The sequence below is a fragment of the Bubalus kerabau genome, chromosome 1 (assembly GCF_029407905.1).
Source record: "Bubalus kerabau isolate K-KA32 ecotype Philippines breed swamp buffalo chromosome 1, PCC_UOA_SB_1v2, whole genome shotgun sequence".
In the NCBI taxonomy this organism is placed as follows: Eukaryota; Metazoa; Chordata; class Mammalia; order Artiodactyla; family Bovidae; genus Bubalus; species Bubalus kerabau.
The window spans coordinates 231,258,252-231,274,495 of NC_073624.1; the positions used below are offsets into that span (position 1 = coordinate 231,258,252).

The following is a 16,244-nucleotide window of genomic DNA, read 5'->3' on the forward strand; positions in this document are numbered from 1 at the left end:
CAGCACGCCAGGCCTCCCTGTCCATCACCAACTCCCGGAGTTCACTCAGACTCACGTCCATTGAGTCAGTGATGCCACCCAGCCATCTCATCCTCCGTCGTCCCCTTCTCCTCCTGCCCCCAATCCCTCCCAGCATCAGAGTCTTTTCTAATGAGTCAACTCTTCGCATGAGGTGGCCAAAGTACTGGAGTTTCAGCTTTAGCATCATTCCTTCCAAAGAAATCCCAGGGCTGATGTCCTTCAGAATGGACTGGTTGGATCTCCTTGCAGTCCAAGGGACTCTCAAGAGTCTTCTCCAACACCACAGTTCAAAAGCATCAATTCTTCGGTGCTCAGCCTTCTTCACAGTCCAACTCGCACATCCATACATGACCACAGGAAAAACCATAGCCTTGATTAGACGGACCTTTGTTGGCAAAGTAATGTCTCTGCTTTTGAATATGCTATCTAGGTTGGTCATAACTTTCCTTCCAAGGAGTAAGCGTCTTTTAATTTCGTGGCTGCAGTCACCATCTGCAGTGATTTTGGAGCCCCCAAAAATAAAGTCTGACACTACTTCCACAGTTTCCCCATCTATTTCCCATGAAGTGATGGGACCGGATGCCATGATCTTCGTTTTCTGAATGTTGAGCTTTAAGCCAACTTTTTCACTCTCCTCTTTCACTTTCATCAAGAGGCTTTTGAATTCCTCTTCACTTTCTGCCATAAAGGTGGTGTCATCTGCATATCTGAGGTGATTGATATTTCTCCCGGCAATCTTGATTCCAGCTTGTGTTTCTTCCAGTCCAGCATTTCTCATGATGTATTCTGCATATAAGTTAAATAAGCAGGGTGACAATATACAGCCTTGACATACTTCTTTTCCTATTTGGAACCAGTTTGTTGTTCCATGTCCAGTTTTAACTGTTGCTTCCTGACCTGCATACAGATTAGAGATACCAAGGGAACATTTCCTGCAAAGATGGGCTCGATAAAGGACAGAAATGGTATGGACCTAACAGAAGCAGAAGATATCAAGAAGAGGTGGCAAGAATACACAGAACTGTACAAAAAAGATCTTCACGACCCAGATAATCACAATGGTGTGATCACTCACCTAGAGCCAAACATCCTGGAATGTGAAGTCAAGTGGGCCTTAGGAAGCATCACTACGAACAAAGCTAGTGGAGGTGATGGAATTCCAGTGGAGCTATTTCAAATCCTGAAAGATGATGCTGTGAAAGTGCTGCACTCAATATGCCAGCAAATTTGGAAAACTCAGTAGTGGCCACAGGACTGGAAAAGGTCAGTTTTCATTCCGATCCCAAAGAAAGGCAATGCCAAAGAATGCTCAAACTACCCCACAATTGCACTCATCTCACATGCTAGTAAAGTAATGCTCAAAATTCTCCAAGCCAGGCTTCAGCAATATGTGAACTGTGAACTTCCTGATGTTCAAGCTGGTTTTAGGAAAGGCAGAGGAACCAGAGATCAAATTGCCAACATCTGCTGGATCATGGAAAAAGCAAGCGAGTTCCAGAAAAACATCTATTTCTGCTTTATTGACTATGCCAAAGCCTTTGACTGTTGTGGATCACAATAAACTGTGGAAAATTCTTCAAGAGATGGGAATACCAGACCACCTGACCTGCCTCTTGAGAACTGCAGACACAGGGCCCAATCAAAAGGCTCCCTTAGTGGTGGGCTTGGCCTGCAGCCTGGCAGTCTTTCTCCCTCTGTGGTCTTTGCACAATGATAATAAACAGCCTGCCAGCAGGATCACAGCCACTGGGAGAGGGGGGCGCCAGGGACCCCAGCACTGGTCACATTTAGACACGCAGGAACACTCCTTCAGATCACCCAGGTTTCCCACCATCAGTCATTCTCACACCAACCTGGTGAATTTGCCATTTCCAAGCGCCACCTGCGTGGCCAACACTACTCCTTCACCTCACCCTGACTGCCTGCCACTCCCCCAGCAGACAGTTTCCTGGCCCTGTACCCCACAAAGGGAAGGGAGAGAGGAGGAGAAAGGACTTTCCACCCTGAAATATTCAGCAGGCCCTGAGGCCAGCTGATGAGCAGCTGGGACCCCGGGCTGCATGCAGGCTGCTGCTCGGGCAGGCATCCTGAGGCCTCTCAGAAGCTGAAGCGACGTGACTCAGAGAGATGGCTGCATGGCGGGGACTCCACCAGATCCAAGGTACCCAGGCCCAGCCAATGAAAACCAAACCCAGGACTTCCCCTGGAATCATGTGGTATAAATTATGTTGTTTCCTGCATGTTGCCCAGGAAGCAGAAGGGAAGCTTAGAGCTAGTATGAGAAATCAAGGAAGAATCTGTCCAAGAATGAAGCCACCCAGATGAGACCTAGTTCATGGAGGCAGAATCCTGACAATATCAGGTGGGCCCCTGGATCCAGCCAGACCTGAAGCCCTGGGCTTCTCAGTCATGTGAGCCGATACACACACTTTGTGTTTAGGATGTTGTGTGTTCTCATTGGTCACTTACATCTGAAAGAGCTGTGACTTGTAATAGGAGCAAGCAAACCCTGAGACCCTCTTCAGCTCCTTTCAAACTGATGGTACCGGGGATCTGTATCGAAGCAAGTGACTCCAGGAAAAGCCCAGGCCCAGGGGAAGTACTACAGAAAGGGGAGAACTTCCTTACCTGTGCTGGTTTGGCCATGGTCTCAAGTTCTGCAGCAGAAAACACTGTGGAAAAAAGAAACGCCGTGAGATGCCTCTGCACTCTGACTCCCTCTATTCTCTCCCCCAGATTTCCCCTCCTTTCCTTCCTCCCAAGGAAGAATGTGCTCTGCCTGTTCTTTCTCAATTGCTTCCAGCCCTTCAGGTTAAATCACAGCCAAAGACGCGGCTCAGGACAGGCACATTTTTGGGAGGATAATAGATGGACTCTTCAGGGTCCAGGTTCTCACACTATGATGGGAAAGACTCCCAGAACTGGGAGAATTTGGAAGAGGAAGAGAGGACATGACCACTGACCAGAACGATTCCTCCAGGCCATGCAGGGCACTTTCCCAGATGCTGTCTCACCTAACCCTTCCAGCAATCCTTTCTGACACCAAAGTCCCTTTTCTCATAGAGGAGGAAACTGAGGATGGTGAGGTTAAACAATTTGTCCAAGATCATACAGGTTAAAACTGAATTACTACATACAAAACAGATAAACAAGGACCTACTATATAGTTAATATCTTGTGATAACACATAATGGAAAAGAATTTGAAAAAGAATATATAGATATGTCAGAGAAGGCAATGGCACCCCACTCCAGTACTCTTGCCTGGAAAATCCCATGGTTGGAGAAGCCTGGTAGGCTGCAGTCCATGGGGTCGCTAAGAGTCGGACATGACTGAGCGACTTCACTTTCACGAAAGTGGGTCACCTGCTGTCAATCCCCTTCAAGCGTTTGGAGGTATCATGAACCATGTTGCTCCCTGAGGGCAGTGAGGTCAAGGAGCTCAGTGTGTCTAGTATGGTGGCAGGGAGTGGGGTGGGGACACTGGTAGGATGTGGCATCAAGGGACCAGTGCTTAAGGCTACTGTGAAGACTTTGGGTTTTTCTCTGATGGGACAGATCATGGGTGAGGGTGGAGAATGAACAAACAGGACACCCAATCTCATTGAAAGCGGTGTCAGGACACAGAATCTACAGGGGAGGAATAAGAAACAAACATATCTTACCCCAAAAGAAATGCAAAAGGGTGTGTTAACTGCTTTGGAAAGGGGAAGAGAAGGGTGGAGGGGCTGGGCTATGAAGCCCTCTTGGCAGATGGGCAGAGATGGAAGAGATGCAATCTTGGGATTAGAGAAGAAAGAAGGACTAGGCTTTCCATTTAATTGGGACTGTACAATTTGATCTTTTTAAATCAGGTCTATGTATTACTTTTTAAAAGTAAAAGTAACAAACTCTTATCAGACTTAAATTCAGTAAGACCCCACAGGGAGCTGAACCAGAAGAGAGGGTATAAACGAAGGAGATGCTTAACCTGCCTGCTTCCCAGGTCTTCACATACCATCACCCCCATCCTACACCCCCAGCCCCTGATCTCAGCGCATAATCCTGCTCTCACTCTGGGGCCACTGGAGACCTGCAAGAGAGTGGGAACACAGGTTTGGAGTCAGTCAGACAGACCCGGACTCAAGTCCGTTTTGTCACTTACTCGCCATGTGACTTTGAGCACATTGCTCATCTCTGAATTCAAGGTTATCTAAAGCACAAAACTGGGGCTTTCCCCTTCCTGCCTTGGGGAGTTGGAGGATGAGACTCAACTTATGTCAAGGCCAGGCAGAGATGTGTTCTCAGGAAGTGGTGGCCTTCAGTGTGCTGGGTGGTATGCTAAGGACAGGGCTCTGTCGTGTTTATCTGTGTGTCCCTACTGCCTGAATTCAAGTCCCCCAAACCACAGTTAGCAGACAGACTTGAGTGAAGAGCAGAGGGCAGCGATTTGCCTATAACCGCAGAGAGCTCAGAGCGGAGCTTGAGGAAACCCTGCTGTTTCCCTGACAACCAGGGGCCCTCTGGTACAAAATTGAGCTCGCCTCAGGAAATGGAAACTCTCCCAGCGGGTAGGGAGCCCACATCTACCCCGAGGTTCGACCAGGAGCCAGCTCTGGGTTTCCCTAGGCCAGGGGGACAGTGTGGGCAAATGTGAGGGAGCACCAAGGTCAGCAGAGGAAAGGGACCACAGGAGGGGCAGGAAGTCACCTGCATCTCCAGCTTCAAAGCATTTTCCTTTGGCCTTGTTGCTGGAAACTTTAGCAGCTGGCGGCAGCCCAGGCCCATCTGGATGGCTCAGAAGAGGGGCCTCCAAGTCTTTGGGAAAATGCTCTGGGTTTTGAGAGCAGTTTGTGTGTGCCTCTAGCGAGTGTGTGTCTTATGTATACATAGAAAGCAAACATCGTCCAGAACTGCATGTTCTGAGTGCAGTTCAAGGGAGCTGAGCTTCGACAGCCCCTCCTCTGAGGGCTGGGGGAAGCTCTGGAGCTAATCACAGAGGCGCCATGGAGGCTTTACGAGGGGCTCTGATCCCTTCCAGGGCGACCCAGACCACACTTCTCAAGTTGCCTGAATAAATGTTTTACATCCAGTGTTTCAGAATCCCAGATCTAACAACCCACTGCTTCAAGTTCCTCACTTTCTAGACAAAGATAAAAGGCATGTCAGGCCCAAACAATGGCCCACCTCTCCGCCTCCCATATTCAGGTCATCACAAGCCTCCACATAGGAGTGAGCCCTCGCTGCAAGAGGACGTGAGGAAGAGGCCAAAGGAAAAGACCCAGGTTTGGTTCCCAGCCTGTCCCTCTGTTCAGACAAGCTCAGACAAGCCAGGTTGCCTCTCTCAACCTCAGTTTCTTCATCAGCAAAATGTGGACAATGTTACTCCATCTTTGGGAAAACCGAAAGAGCGTGGGTGTGAGCGACTTTTGCAGATACCATCCAGGGATTCTCACAGCAAAATCTCAGAACATCAGTCCTAGGAGAGTTCTCCCCCAAGGCCACAGAACTCCTCTCTATCCCCATCCCACCCTCAATATGCAAGTTTCATCATCTTGGTTGAAATAGCTTATCAAGACTGGCAGGTATGGCCACTCTACACTGGTGCCTCTCTCCTCCCAGAAGCTCTGAATCTCTTCAGACATGGATTTCCATGAAGGTTCATCAGGACAGATCATTCCAGAAACCCATTCAAGGCAGAGTGGCCTCCTGGCCTTGTGCTTCTGTGACTACCTCCTGCCTTAGTCCTTCAGGCTGCCAGCAAACAGGACTGACTCCAGGAGGAACACTCCGGGGTACAGAATACCAGGGCTGGCTCGACCACCAACGCCCAACTATAGCATTGTGGAAACCGAGAACCAGACAGAAAGTCTCATCCAAGTCCTGCAATAGGCATGGGCTTGGAGGTCAGACTCAGTCACAGCTTTACCCCCTAGCAATTTATAACTTTGTAAGTTACCTAAACATGAATCTCAATTTCCACATCTACAAAATAAAGTCCCAAACATTTACAAAGGACACAGCGTGGCATTTTGTAATTAAGACTGCAGGCTTTGCAGTTACAGCCTACATTCAAATTCTAACTGCTCATGGCCATGGGTGAATTGCATCATTTCTCTCTTACTCAGTTTCTTCGTCTCTAAAATGATAATCTCATAAGGTTTTTGTGAATATTCAATAAAGTAAGGAAGGTAAAATACTTAGCATGGTGACGTGCAGAGTAAATGTTGAATTAGTGGTGCTAGCTTCTGGTAAGCGGACTTCCCTGGTGGCTCAGACGGTAGAGCGTCTGTCTACAATGCGGGAGACCCGGGTTCGGTCCCTGGGTCGGGAAGATCCGCTGGAGAAGGAAATGGCAATCCACTCCAGTACTATTGCCTGGAAAATGCCATGGACAGAGGAGCCTGGTAGGCTACAGCCCGTGGGGTCGCAAAGAGTCGGACACGACTGAGCGACTTCACCTACTTAGCTTCTGTTAAAACAATCAGTCATTAGAGCAGTGGTCTCCAAAGTGGGGTACCAGACACAACGATCCATTGGGGTGCAGGATGAGAATACTACAACTTACAACTTTTTAAATTGATCTTGGGACTTCCCTGGTGGTCCAGTGGCTATGAATCTGAGTTCCCAATGCAGGGGGCGCAGGTTTAATCCTTGGTCATGGAACTAGATTCCACACGCTACAACTGAGAGTTCACAAGACGTAGCTAAAGATCCCGAGTGCCTCATCTAAGACCTGGCACAACTAAACAGACAGATAAAAATAACAAGTTGATCTTGTCCTTTCATGCTCCATTTTTATGTCTGCTATACATGAGCGGAGGAGCCTGGTGGGCTGCAGTCCATGGGGTCGCGAAGAGTCGGACACGACTGAGCCCGACTTCACTTTCCCTTTTCACTTTCATGCATTGGAGAAGGAAATGGCAACCCACTCCAGTGTTCTTGCCTGGAGAATCCCAGGGACGGGGGAGCCTGGTGGGCTGCCGTCTATGGGGTCGCACAGAGTCGGACACGACTGAAGTGACTTAGCAGCAGCCACATGCACATATAAAGTTAAAGATGCATATTAGGGGTAGAGGCTGACAGAAGTACACAGTCAAGAATATGGACTCGATGGAATGAAGCAGAGGAAGGAGAAGAAAGAGGGGAGAAGAAGCACCAGCATGAGAAAAAGCACTTCTGTCTTCAAAATGCAGCCTGCCGGCTTTGGAGGAATTGAGTGCACTTTTGGGAGGAGAGAGATTTGAGTATTAGGATATGAGGTCAGGTGTGGAGGGTAAGGGCAAATTGAGGAAAAATTTATAAATAATCTGGAAACTCATGCAAAAAAACCACCCAAACCTCTGTACCCCAGGAGTGCCCAAGGGACTGCCCACTCATCTCCAAAGGCCTTCTTCAATGTAGGCCCTCTGAGCTCGGCATTCAAGGCCCTTGACATCCTTCCTGATTTGCTTGCCCTCCTCTTCCTCTTCACCCACCACCACACCCTCTTTCCCCCTAAACCAGCTTCCACTAGCACTTTCCACTTTCACTAGCACTTTCTAACCAGTCTTCTAGCGTCAAAATCAGTGTTTTTTCAATTCTGACTTCATTAATAACCTCCTGGGGAGTTTTTCAAACTTAGCAAAGCATAAGGCCACCTCTGGAGACTCAACAGGCCACAGATGAGGCCTGGGCTTTTGAAATTTTTGAAAACTTTCCTAAGTGACTCTAACTCTTCTAGGAAGCCAAGAGGGACTTTTCCCACCTTTGAACCACAGCGTGACTCTGAAACCATCTACTCGTGAGAGGCTTGGGTCAACCGCTGTGGATTTATCATTCCTCAATTAGATGGAGGCTGTTTATCTTCAAGGTATTACAAGGGGAAAAAAAATCTATAAAAACACAATTCTTAGAGACATGCTCATTCTGTCCTCTCTGATAAAAAGTTGGGTGGATTTCCCTCCCTTTCCCCTCCCCCACTTCTGGTGGAAAAACCTGTTTGCCTCCATTTGCACATTCCTTTTGCTATAAAAGCAACTACTTACTCTCTTCTGAGCTGGTTCTAACATCTGCCTGGTCCAGTCATTGATTATTGAATAGAATAAAATCTTTTGCACATGATCATTTTTATATCTGTGTGAGTGATATAAAGGTTGAATCACTTTACCTTTTTACCTTTTCCTGAAAATCATTGTGTATGTTTCCTTAATGCACCCCCTACTACCAAGGGTGGTTTATAAGGATTGTTGAGTGAAAGATACTGAATAATTTCCACGCTTTAGTGACTCCTTTGAAAAAAATCATAGAATAAAAAGAAATCATCTTGCCAATCAGTTTTCAGACTCATTATACAGCCAGGAGAGGAAATTACTTGAGGGGTTAAGCAACTTTCCCCGTTCATACAAAACATTAGTGATTAAGCAGGGCCTCATTTTTCAAAACCTATATATTGAGTGCCTCCTGCATGCCCATCGGCAGGAGCTGGGGGGTAGAAAAGATAAAAGGACAGATGAATCTCCCACCTCGATGAAGCTGACAAATTTTTGTGCAGTGACCTGCATTTTTTTTTTTTGACCACATATACCACCAGTAACAGAAGAAAAAAAAACATCATTCATTACGATAAACTGTTTGAGCATGAGATTAAAAACATATATAGTAAGAGGCCTAACAGTTTCCTCTGGCATCCCAGGAAATCATCTTTAGTGCTTCCCAGGGTCTGCGCACCCCTCTTGGAGGCCCCTGGGCTACAAAACCTAGATCCTCCCCTGTCTCCTTTCCTGATGGCTCCTCCCCACCACAGTCTGCAGGAAGACACCAAGGGCCGGCCCCTCCCCCTGCCAGGACCTGCCTTAATGAAGCCAGAATAAATGCCTTTCCTGGCCCTGTGCCCGGGCACACCCCCTAGCTCACAACACTCGGATTTCTTAGAGAGCAGTGTCTTCCCCTCTTGTGACCCAGAACCATTGATCCTCAGGCAGGATAAGGCCCCAGGAGACAATCTGGGATGGCCCAGGTTTGGAGTTGGACTGGCCTGGGTTTGAATCCCAGTTCAGGCCACTGTCGTGAGCAACAACAAAGCAGTGTCTCCCAGCACACAGGCAGGAGCCAGACTGCCCGAGACTGGAGCCCGATCTGCCGTTCAGGAGCTTGAGTGGCCTTGGGCATATACTTAGCTTCAAATGTAAAATAGGGGATAAAATAGTGCCTACCTCAGAGGAGTTGTGGTGAGCATGAAAAAAGTTAAGACATATCTAGAGCTTAGAAGGGGGCTTCCCAGGCGGCTCAGAGGTAAAGAATCCACCTGCACAGCAGAAGACACGGGTTTGATCCCTGGATAGGGAAGTCCCCTGGAGAAGGGAATGGCTACCCACTGCAGTCTTCTTGCCTGGGAAACCCAATGGACAGAGGAGCCTGGTGGGCTACAGTCCATAGGGTCACAAAAGAGTCGGACACAACTTAGTGACTAAAGAACAACAACAGTGCTTAGAAGACATCCTGGAACACAGGACACCCTATGTAAATGTTAGTGCTCTTTCTACCCTAAACATCTGATAACTGAGTTTCCACATATGCAGAAAGGGCATGGTAACAGCATCCAATATATCAAGGGTTCAGCCAAGACCTGGTAAGTTAGAAGGTTCAATAAATAATAGAAGTTACTATTTTATTATTATTTACAAAAACACCCGTTTTGTAGATGAGGAACCCGAGGCTCAGGTCATCTGTTTCCTCAAGCACCACACCCTTCTGAGATTCTAGCAGTAGCACCTCATTCTCTGGACAGGGCGCTCTCAGTTTACAAAACACTTTTTCACATCTGCTATTTTATAATTGGAGAAGAAAATGGCAACCCACTCCAGTGTTCTTGCCTGGCGAATCCCAGCGACGGGGGAGCCTGGTGGGCTGCCGTCTATGGGGTCGCACAGAGTCAGACACGACTGAAGCGACTTAGCAGCAGCCATTTTATAATCTCGTGAGGGTGAATATCAACCTCATCCTCATTTTACAGATGGGGGATCTGAGGCTCAGAGAACCCAAGCTCAGGCATTCCTCCTTAGCCAGTCTCTGGGGAGAGCTTCTCAACCCCAAAATGAAAGGGAGTGTGGCTGGATTCCAAACCAACACGTTCTAAAGGATGAATAAAGGCTCCCTGACCCAAGACTTCTTCTCCTGTTTTGAGATGGAGCTAGAGGAACAGGCAAGTTGAAAATCAGGGTCGAGACCACACCCTGTGCTTTGTCCTCACCCAGGAAGCATCTTGGAGGGGTTGGGTGGGGTGAGGTTGGGGACATGACTGGACCTCTGTGGAAAATTCTAGAATGGTGCATGAAGAGCCAGCAGCTGCAAACCATTTGACCAGCAGGGTCCCCTGAGCACAGCTCTTATCCCTCTAAAGAGGAAGGGGACTAAGGCCCAGAGCGGTAGTAGTGTGCCTGGGGCCCCGCTGGCTAGTGCAAGGCAGAGGCTGGGGCTGGGTGTGGCTGGAGCGACTCTGGGTGCTGCAGTGCAGATGTTCCAGACACTGGCGGGCACCCAACACCGCAGAGCTCCCCGACCCCGTGTCAGGAATGAGCCCAACAGGCCAGGGGCTTCCCAGGGGCAGCCCCCTCTTCTGCACACTCCAAGACAGAGTCTGCTTCAGTAACAGCTGCGGCCCTTACCCAGAAACCACAAATACTTTCTGTATCCCAGCAGCCTGGGCCTCAGGAACAAAGAGTGGAAGGCAAAGAAAGATGGATGAGTGACTGTCACAGCTGCCCGGGGGGATGGGTGCCTCTGCCCCACCCTATTCCCCACAATCCTAAGGCTCAGAACAGTTGAATCCTAGACCACCAGCGCAGCAAGAGGCAGTCAGTCAGTTCAGCAGACTTTCCTATAGAAGGGTAACTAAGGCACAGAGCAGGAAGGGATTTGCCCAAGGACCCCGACCTGGAACTGTGACCCAACTTTTCACTGACCCCTAGGCCAGTGCCCTCTGCGTTGGTGCAGAGCTTGCCTGCCAGAAGGGCAGGGTCCATGACAACTGAAACTGGGAGGCCATTCACCTCCAAAGTGGAGGCTAAGCAGGTCAAGATAACAGGCTGGGTCAGTGCGGCCGGCAATTTAAGGTGTGCTTTGGGTAGGGGAGGAAGAGGAAGTGAGAGGAAAGGAGAGAGCTCTTTTACAAACTCCGGGGCCTATGTCCAAATTTGGAATTGTCGGTGAATACCCACCAAGGTTGAGAGGAAAGGAAGGGGAGGGAGGAAGCAAAGGACCACACCCCGCCCCTTCCCCTTGCTAGGCCAAGCTGGGTAGGCCAAGCTTCCCAAGCTTGTAATCTGTCTTCCCAAGACTTCCCAAATCTGGCATCATTCTCTGCAGCTTACAAATCAATTTTCACAGCCATTGCTTTCCTCTGAGAGGGGCTGGGTTTTTCAATTCTGGACTTGGAGACAGAAACTGAGGCTCAGAAAGGGCATGCTAGGGCTTCAAGGTCACACTGCAAGCTGCTGGTGGAGCCAGGACTGGATTCAGGGAAAATCACACCCATGCTAGTATCTGAGGTGTCATCTGAGGCCCCCAAGCTTTGGAAAGGCCAACCCTGGACTGAGGGGATCAGGAGGAAGGGTGGGGCCTCCACGCCATCACAAGGCCCCTGGAGCCCAGCTGGGAGTCTCCTTTAGAAGAGAGGAGTGGTCCCTAGAGGGCGGGAGGGTCCAAGGGGCCCCGAATTGTGGACAGCCTGGCCCTCGTCGGTCAGCACACAAAGGGCCCTCCCTCGGGGACACACACAAGCCATTTCATGTGCAGCCGCAGGGTCTGATTCTTTTTGCCCAGTCTTCGGCTCCAGCCACACCCTTCCCTGCGGGCCCTTAAACCCCCACCCAGGTGCCTCCAACCCGGGGCCTTCAAAGTCTCTCAAGCCCCGCACGGCAGGGGTCCCGGGGCCCCCCGCCCCTCCTCCACACCTTCTGCAGAGCAGCACCCCCTGTCCCCTCCCTCCTCCTCTCCTTTTCTCCTTTCCAAGCCGCAGCCCGCGCGCCCTCCGCATCCGCTTCCCCGCCTGGGGCCGTGGATTTGCTCCACTACTCTGCCCCAGACACGCGCTGCCCGCGACCCTCTCGGGTTACCGCGCCCTCGAGTTCCCGGTCCCCGCTACCCTCCCCGGAGCCGGCGGCAGGCGTGTGTCAGCGATGACTGGGCGTTTACGGCTGCCCCTTCAGGTCCCTACAATCCCCGCCCCCCGCCTCCCGCAATGAGTTGGGTGGGGGGCTCCCCTGGAGCGATCCCGTTTCCAGCCTCAACCTACTCACCCCGCGGCGGAAGCCTCCCGTAGCGGACGGACAGACGGGCAGACCGACACGCGGACGCGGAGCTCGCTGGGTCAGAGCCCGTTAGCAGAGCTGTAGCAGCTGCAGCGCAGGGGCGGGCCAGGACAGTCTTCGGCTCCCGGGCCGGACACGTGGCGCGCGGGGGCCAATCGGGCTCGCCTTGCTTCCCCCACCCCCACCCTTCCCCCATCCCCAAACTCATTCGCTCCTGGAATCTTAGAATGTCACCAGCCGGGAGGGGCCTCTCCAGGAGAACCTCCGTACAAGCTCAGTCCCGGGACCCGCGCGACCTAGAGGGAAGGCGGACTTGGCCAAGGTCACTCGGCCATTCAGGACCAAAAGTCAGAGCTCCCGGCTCCAGTTCTGTACGCTTTCCCCCAAATTCCTACTGCTCGCCCTAGCTTTGTTGAGAAACAGGACCTTGAAGCTTAACAAAGTTAAAACCAAGCATTTAATCTGCCTGATCAAATTCTATTCCTCAACAGCCCCATCAGGTCTGTGATATGACTTAGCCGCTTTCCAGAGGAGAGCCCAGAGAAGCCCAGTTTTTAAACGAAGGTCACACAGCTAGTAAGTTGTGGAGCGGGGATTCCAACCTGGGCCAGGTGATTCCGGAGGGTCGCTTGCTCCAGCTTTGCTCTGGGGAGCGCACAGTCCCCAGGAAAGGGAGACAGACTAGTAGTTATAATTCGGGGCTGTGGGGGGAAACCATAGAATAATTAGAAAAGGATAAACTTTGGGAATCCAGAGGAATTGAGAATGACTGTCCCCCAGAGGATTTGTAATGACTTCCTGCAGGAGGTGATGCTGCAGTAAAATCAGAAGTACTTCCCACCCTCACCCACCCCTTAGAAATTCTGCTTTGATGGGAAGATGGCAATCCTGGGCTGCTGAGTCTTCATAGGCAAGACTCTTAGATGCTCTGATTTTCAATTTGCTCAAAAAAAAGAGGGATCATCAAAGCTCCTTCCAAATGTTGTCTTCAATCTGTCACTAGTTTAGAGAACTCTAGCAAGGAGTATGTTCATCTATTGATTCCCCCAACATTTACTGAGCACCTGCTTCATGCTGGGCACTGAGCTGGAAGACCAGGAAACAAATAGTAAATGAAGCCCAGACCTGCCCTCAGGGAGCTTCTACTCTTATGGAAGACAGATGGTTAGGTCTTTGTTAATATAAAGATTATGTAGTTACAATCTGGCAGCAATAAAAGATGCCTTAATGGCAGATGGATCCCGCCTAACCTACATCTTTGAATGAGAGTGGTGTTAAATTGTGACCAAAAGATGAATGGAATCTAGTAGGAGACTAAGAAGAAATTAAAGTAATTAATGGTTTAAATAAGTAATTACATGATTAACTTAAGATGACATCTGCTCTTAGCAGAAGTGTTACCGGACACGGGTTCCTGCAGAATAACTCAAAGGTATTGCTATGTATATTCATTCAGGAGGACCAGGACCCTGCTTCAAGACTGCACTATTTTCTCTTCACTGCTCCTCCTTTGTTTCTACACCCCCTCCCTTCCCTGATTAGCAACTGTTTGAACTTACCCCCTTGGAACTCAGGGAAGGTCGTGGAGGCTGATGAAAGCCTGTTTTTCTACAAACAAGAAATGGGGATGCAGAAAGGATTTATATGTGGGAGCCCCACAGGGTCCTGCTTGGCTTCAGAAGCAACACCTTCCGAGATGGAAGGAGGCTGGCTGGCCCAAGCAAGGATGGAGGTGAGGTCATAACAGTATGGAGGTGAGGTCATAACAGTATGGAGGTGAGCATCATAACAGTATCTGCTATTTATTGAGAATTTTGTATGAGCCAGGCACCATTATAAATGCTTTACTTGCAATGCCACATTGAATCCTCACAATTCATTAGTAAATATTTATTCAGCACCTCCTCTGAAGCAGGCACTATTTTAAACTTTATCAGCAAACACAATGATCTCTGCCCTCATGGAATCTGCATTCCAGCAGAGGGGAGATAGATACACAGTAAGTAGTCATGACAGTATGTTAGAAGGTGATAAGTGCTTTGGACAAAAAGAAGAAAAAGCAGATGAAGTATCCCAGGCTGGTGGGGGAAGTTGCAATGTTGTACATAGGGTTTCAGCAGAGGAGACAGCTGGAACAAATGCTCCAGGGCTGGAGCAAGCCTGGAATGTTGAAGGAGCAGCAAGGAGGCCAGTGGAGTGGAGTGGGCCAGAGGGAGGGAGGGGCGGGAAGGTAGGGACAGGGATGGGCAGGGAGACGAGAAGATATAGCTTCTAACGTCTATAAAGGCAGGAACAGAGAGATTTTCCAGCTCAAGAAGAGACAGTGAATTTTCCCTTCATTTGCCTTTTGTTCCATTAGGTCCCTCAATGGATTGGATGATTTCTACCCTATTGGTGAGGGCAAGCCTCTGCATTCAGTCTACTCAATCAAACACTTATCTCTTAGCTTATCAAATATTAACCCCCAAATAATCTTTTACTTAGCTCTCTGGGCAGCCCCCTTGTGAAAGGAAAATCCAAATGGACCTGGTATTTGTTCGAGCTCTCTAAATACGGAGCCTGGATGCCATTGAGAAAGTGTGACTTGTGCTTATCTTAGCCTAGATGGAATCTGATGGAATTTGTTCTTGTCCAGAACAACTATTTTCATCCAGAGGCTAATACTCAGGTACTCATCAAACCCTTACCCTAAAAGAACTTAAAACAGCCATCCCTTAAGGACAAATGCTTACTTTCTTACGTTAGAGTCCAGCTTCATGGCTTTTTAATACAAGTGCAGTTTTTCTTTTTCTTTTTTTTTGCCACACTGCACAGCTTGGATGATCATGGTTCCCTAACCAGGGGTTGATCTTGGCCGTGAAAACACACAGTCCCAACTATTGGACTACCAGGGAATTCCCAGCTTCATGGCTTTTGCCTGTAATTATAAGCCCTTGACTGTTTCTCTTCTTTGGAACACTATTTCAGTTTTATTGGAATCTGTGTCTCCCAAGGAGAAGGCAATGGCACCCCACTCCAGTACTCTCGCCTGGAAAATCCCATGGATGGAGGAGCCTGGTGGGCTACATATAGTCCATGGGGTCACTAAGAGTCGGACATAACTGAGCGACTTCACTTTCACTTTTCACTTTCATGCATTGGAGAAGGAAATGGCAACCCACTCCAGTGTTCTTGCCTGGAGAATCCCAGGGACAGGGGAGCCTGGTGGGCTGCCGTCTGTCTATGGGGTTGCACAGAGTCAGACACGACTGAAGCGACTAGCAGCAGCAGCAGCAGCAGCAGCAGTGTCTCCCAAATAGCAATTCGTAAGACCAAATAAACTCTTTTCTTATTTGCAGCCTTCTGCACTTCTTTCTTTGACCTGGTCAGACAAATGGGATAGAGTGACATGCCTCTGCCCTCACTCCAGCATCACCGTGGATTGGAATAAAGCACCTACCAGAGTCCACTGTGCTCTGCTGTTTTCTTAGGTGGTTCTGGCTTGTGGTGCTAAGTCCTGTACCTGAACCTCCCTCCTTAGAAGAAGTTCTATTCTATTTCAGTGTCCTCTGTGCCAGTTTTCAGGACTTTGTTTCCCATTTTGGTGTGGTGAGTAATCACTCTTGGAAAAATGAAATTTTTCCTCTCTAAAGGTAAGGCTCCAGAGTTCTTGTGTAGAGAATCCCATGGACAGAGGAGCCTGGTGGGCTACAGTCCATGGGATCGCAAGAGTTGGACACGACTTAGCAACTAAACCACCACCACCAAAGGTAAGTCTGTAGAGCAGCCTCCCTGGAACTCCTGTGTAAAAACAGTGTACTCCAGTCCTGCAAGTGTTTATTTTGCTGGACTATAATTACCTGGGATGATTTACAATTAAATCGGCCAACTTGGGGCTTATTGGAAATGCCTGGAGAATCCCAGGGACGGCAGAGCCTGGTGGGCTGCCGTCTATGGGGTCGCACAGAGTCGGACA

The 16,244-nt window shown here is 49.3% G+C and overlaps 1 protein-coding gene across 2 annotated transcripts in view; it reads right to left on the reverse strand.

Annotated features, from left to right (window-relative positions):
• Positions 1 to 12,427, reverse strand: part of ANXA6 (annexin A6) — a 46,618-nt gene extending 34,191 nt beyond the window's left edge. For both annotated transcript variants that reach the window (XM_055558890.1, XM_055558889.1), the window contains exons 1-2: positions 12,278 to 12,427; positions 2,650 to 2,693 (exon numbers count right to left, since the gene is read on the reverse strand). In XM_055558890.1, the coding sequence (XP_055414865.1) occupies positions 2,650 to 2,667 (18 nt within the window). In that variant the 5' untranslated portion in view covers positions 2,668 to 2,693; positions 12,278 to 12,427. The remainder of the gene's footprint in view (positions 1 to 2,649; positions 2,694 to 12,277) is intronic.
• Between the last annotated feature and the right edge of the window lie 3,817 nt (positions 12,428 to 16,244).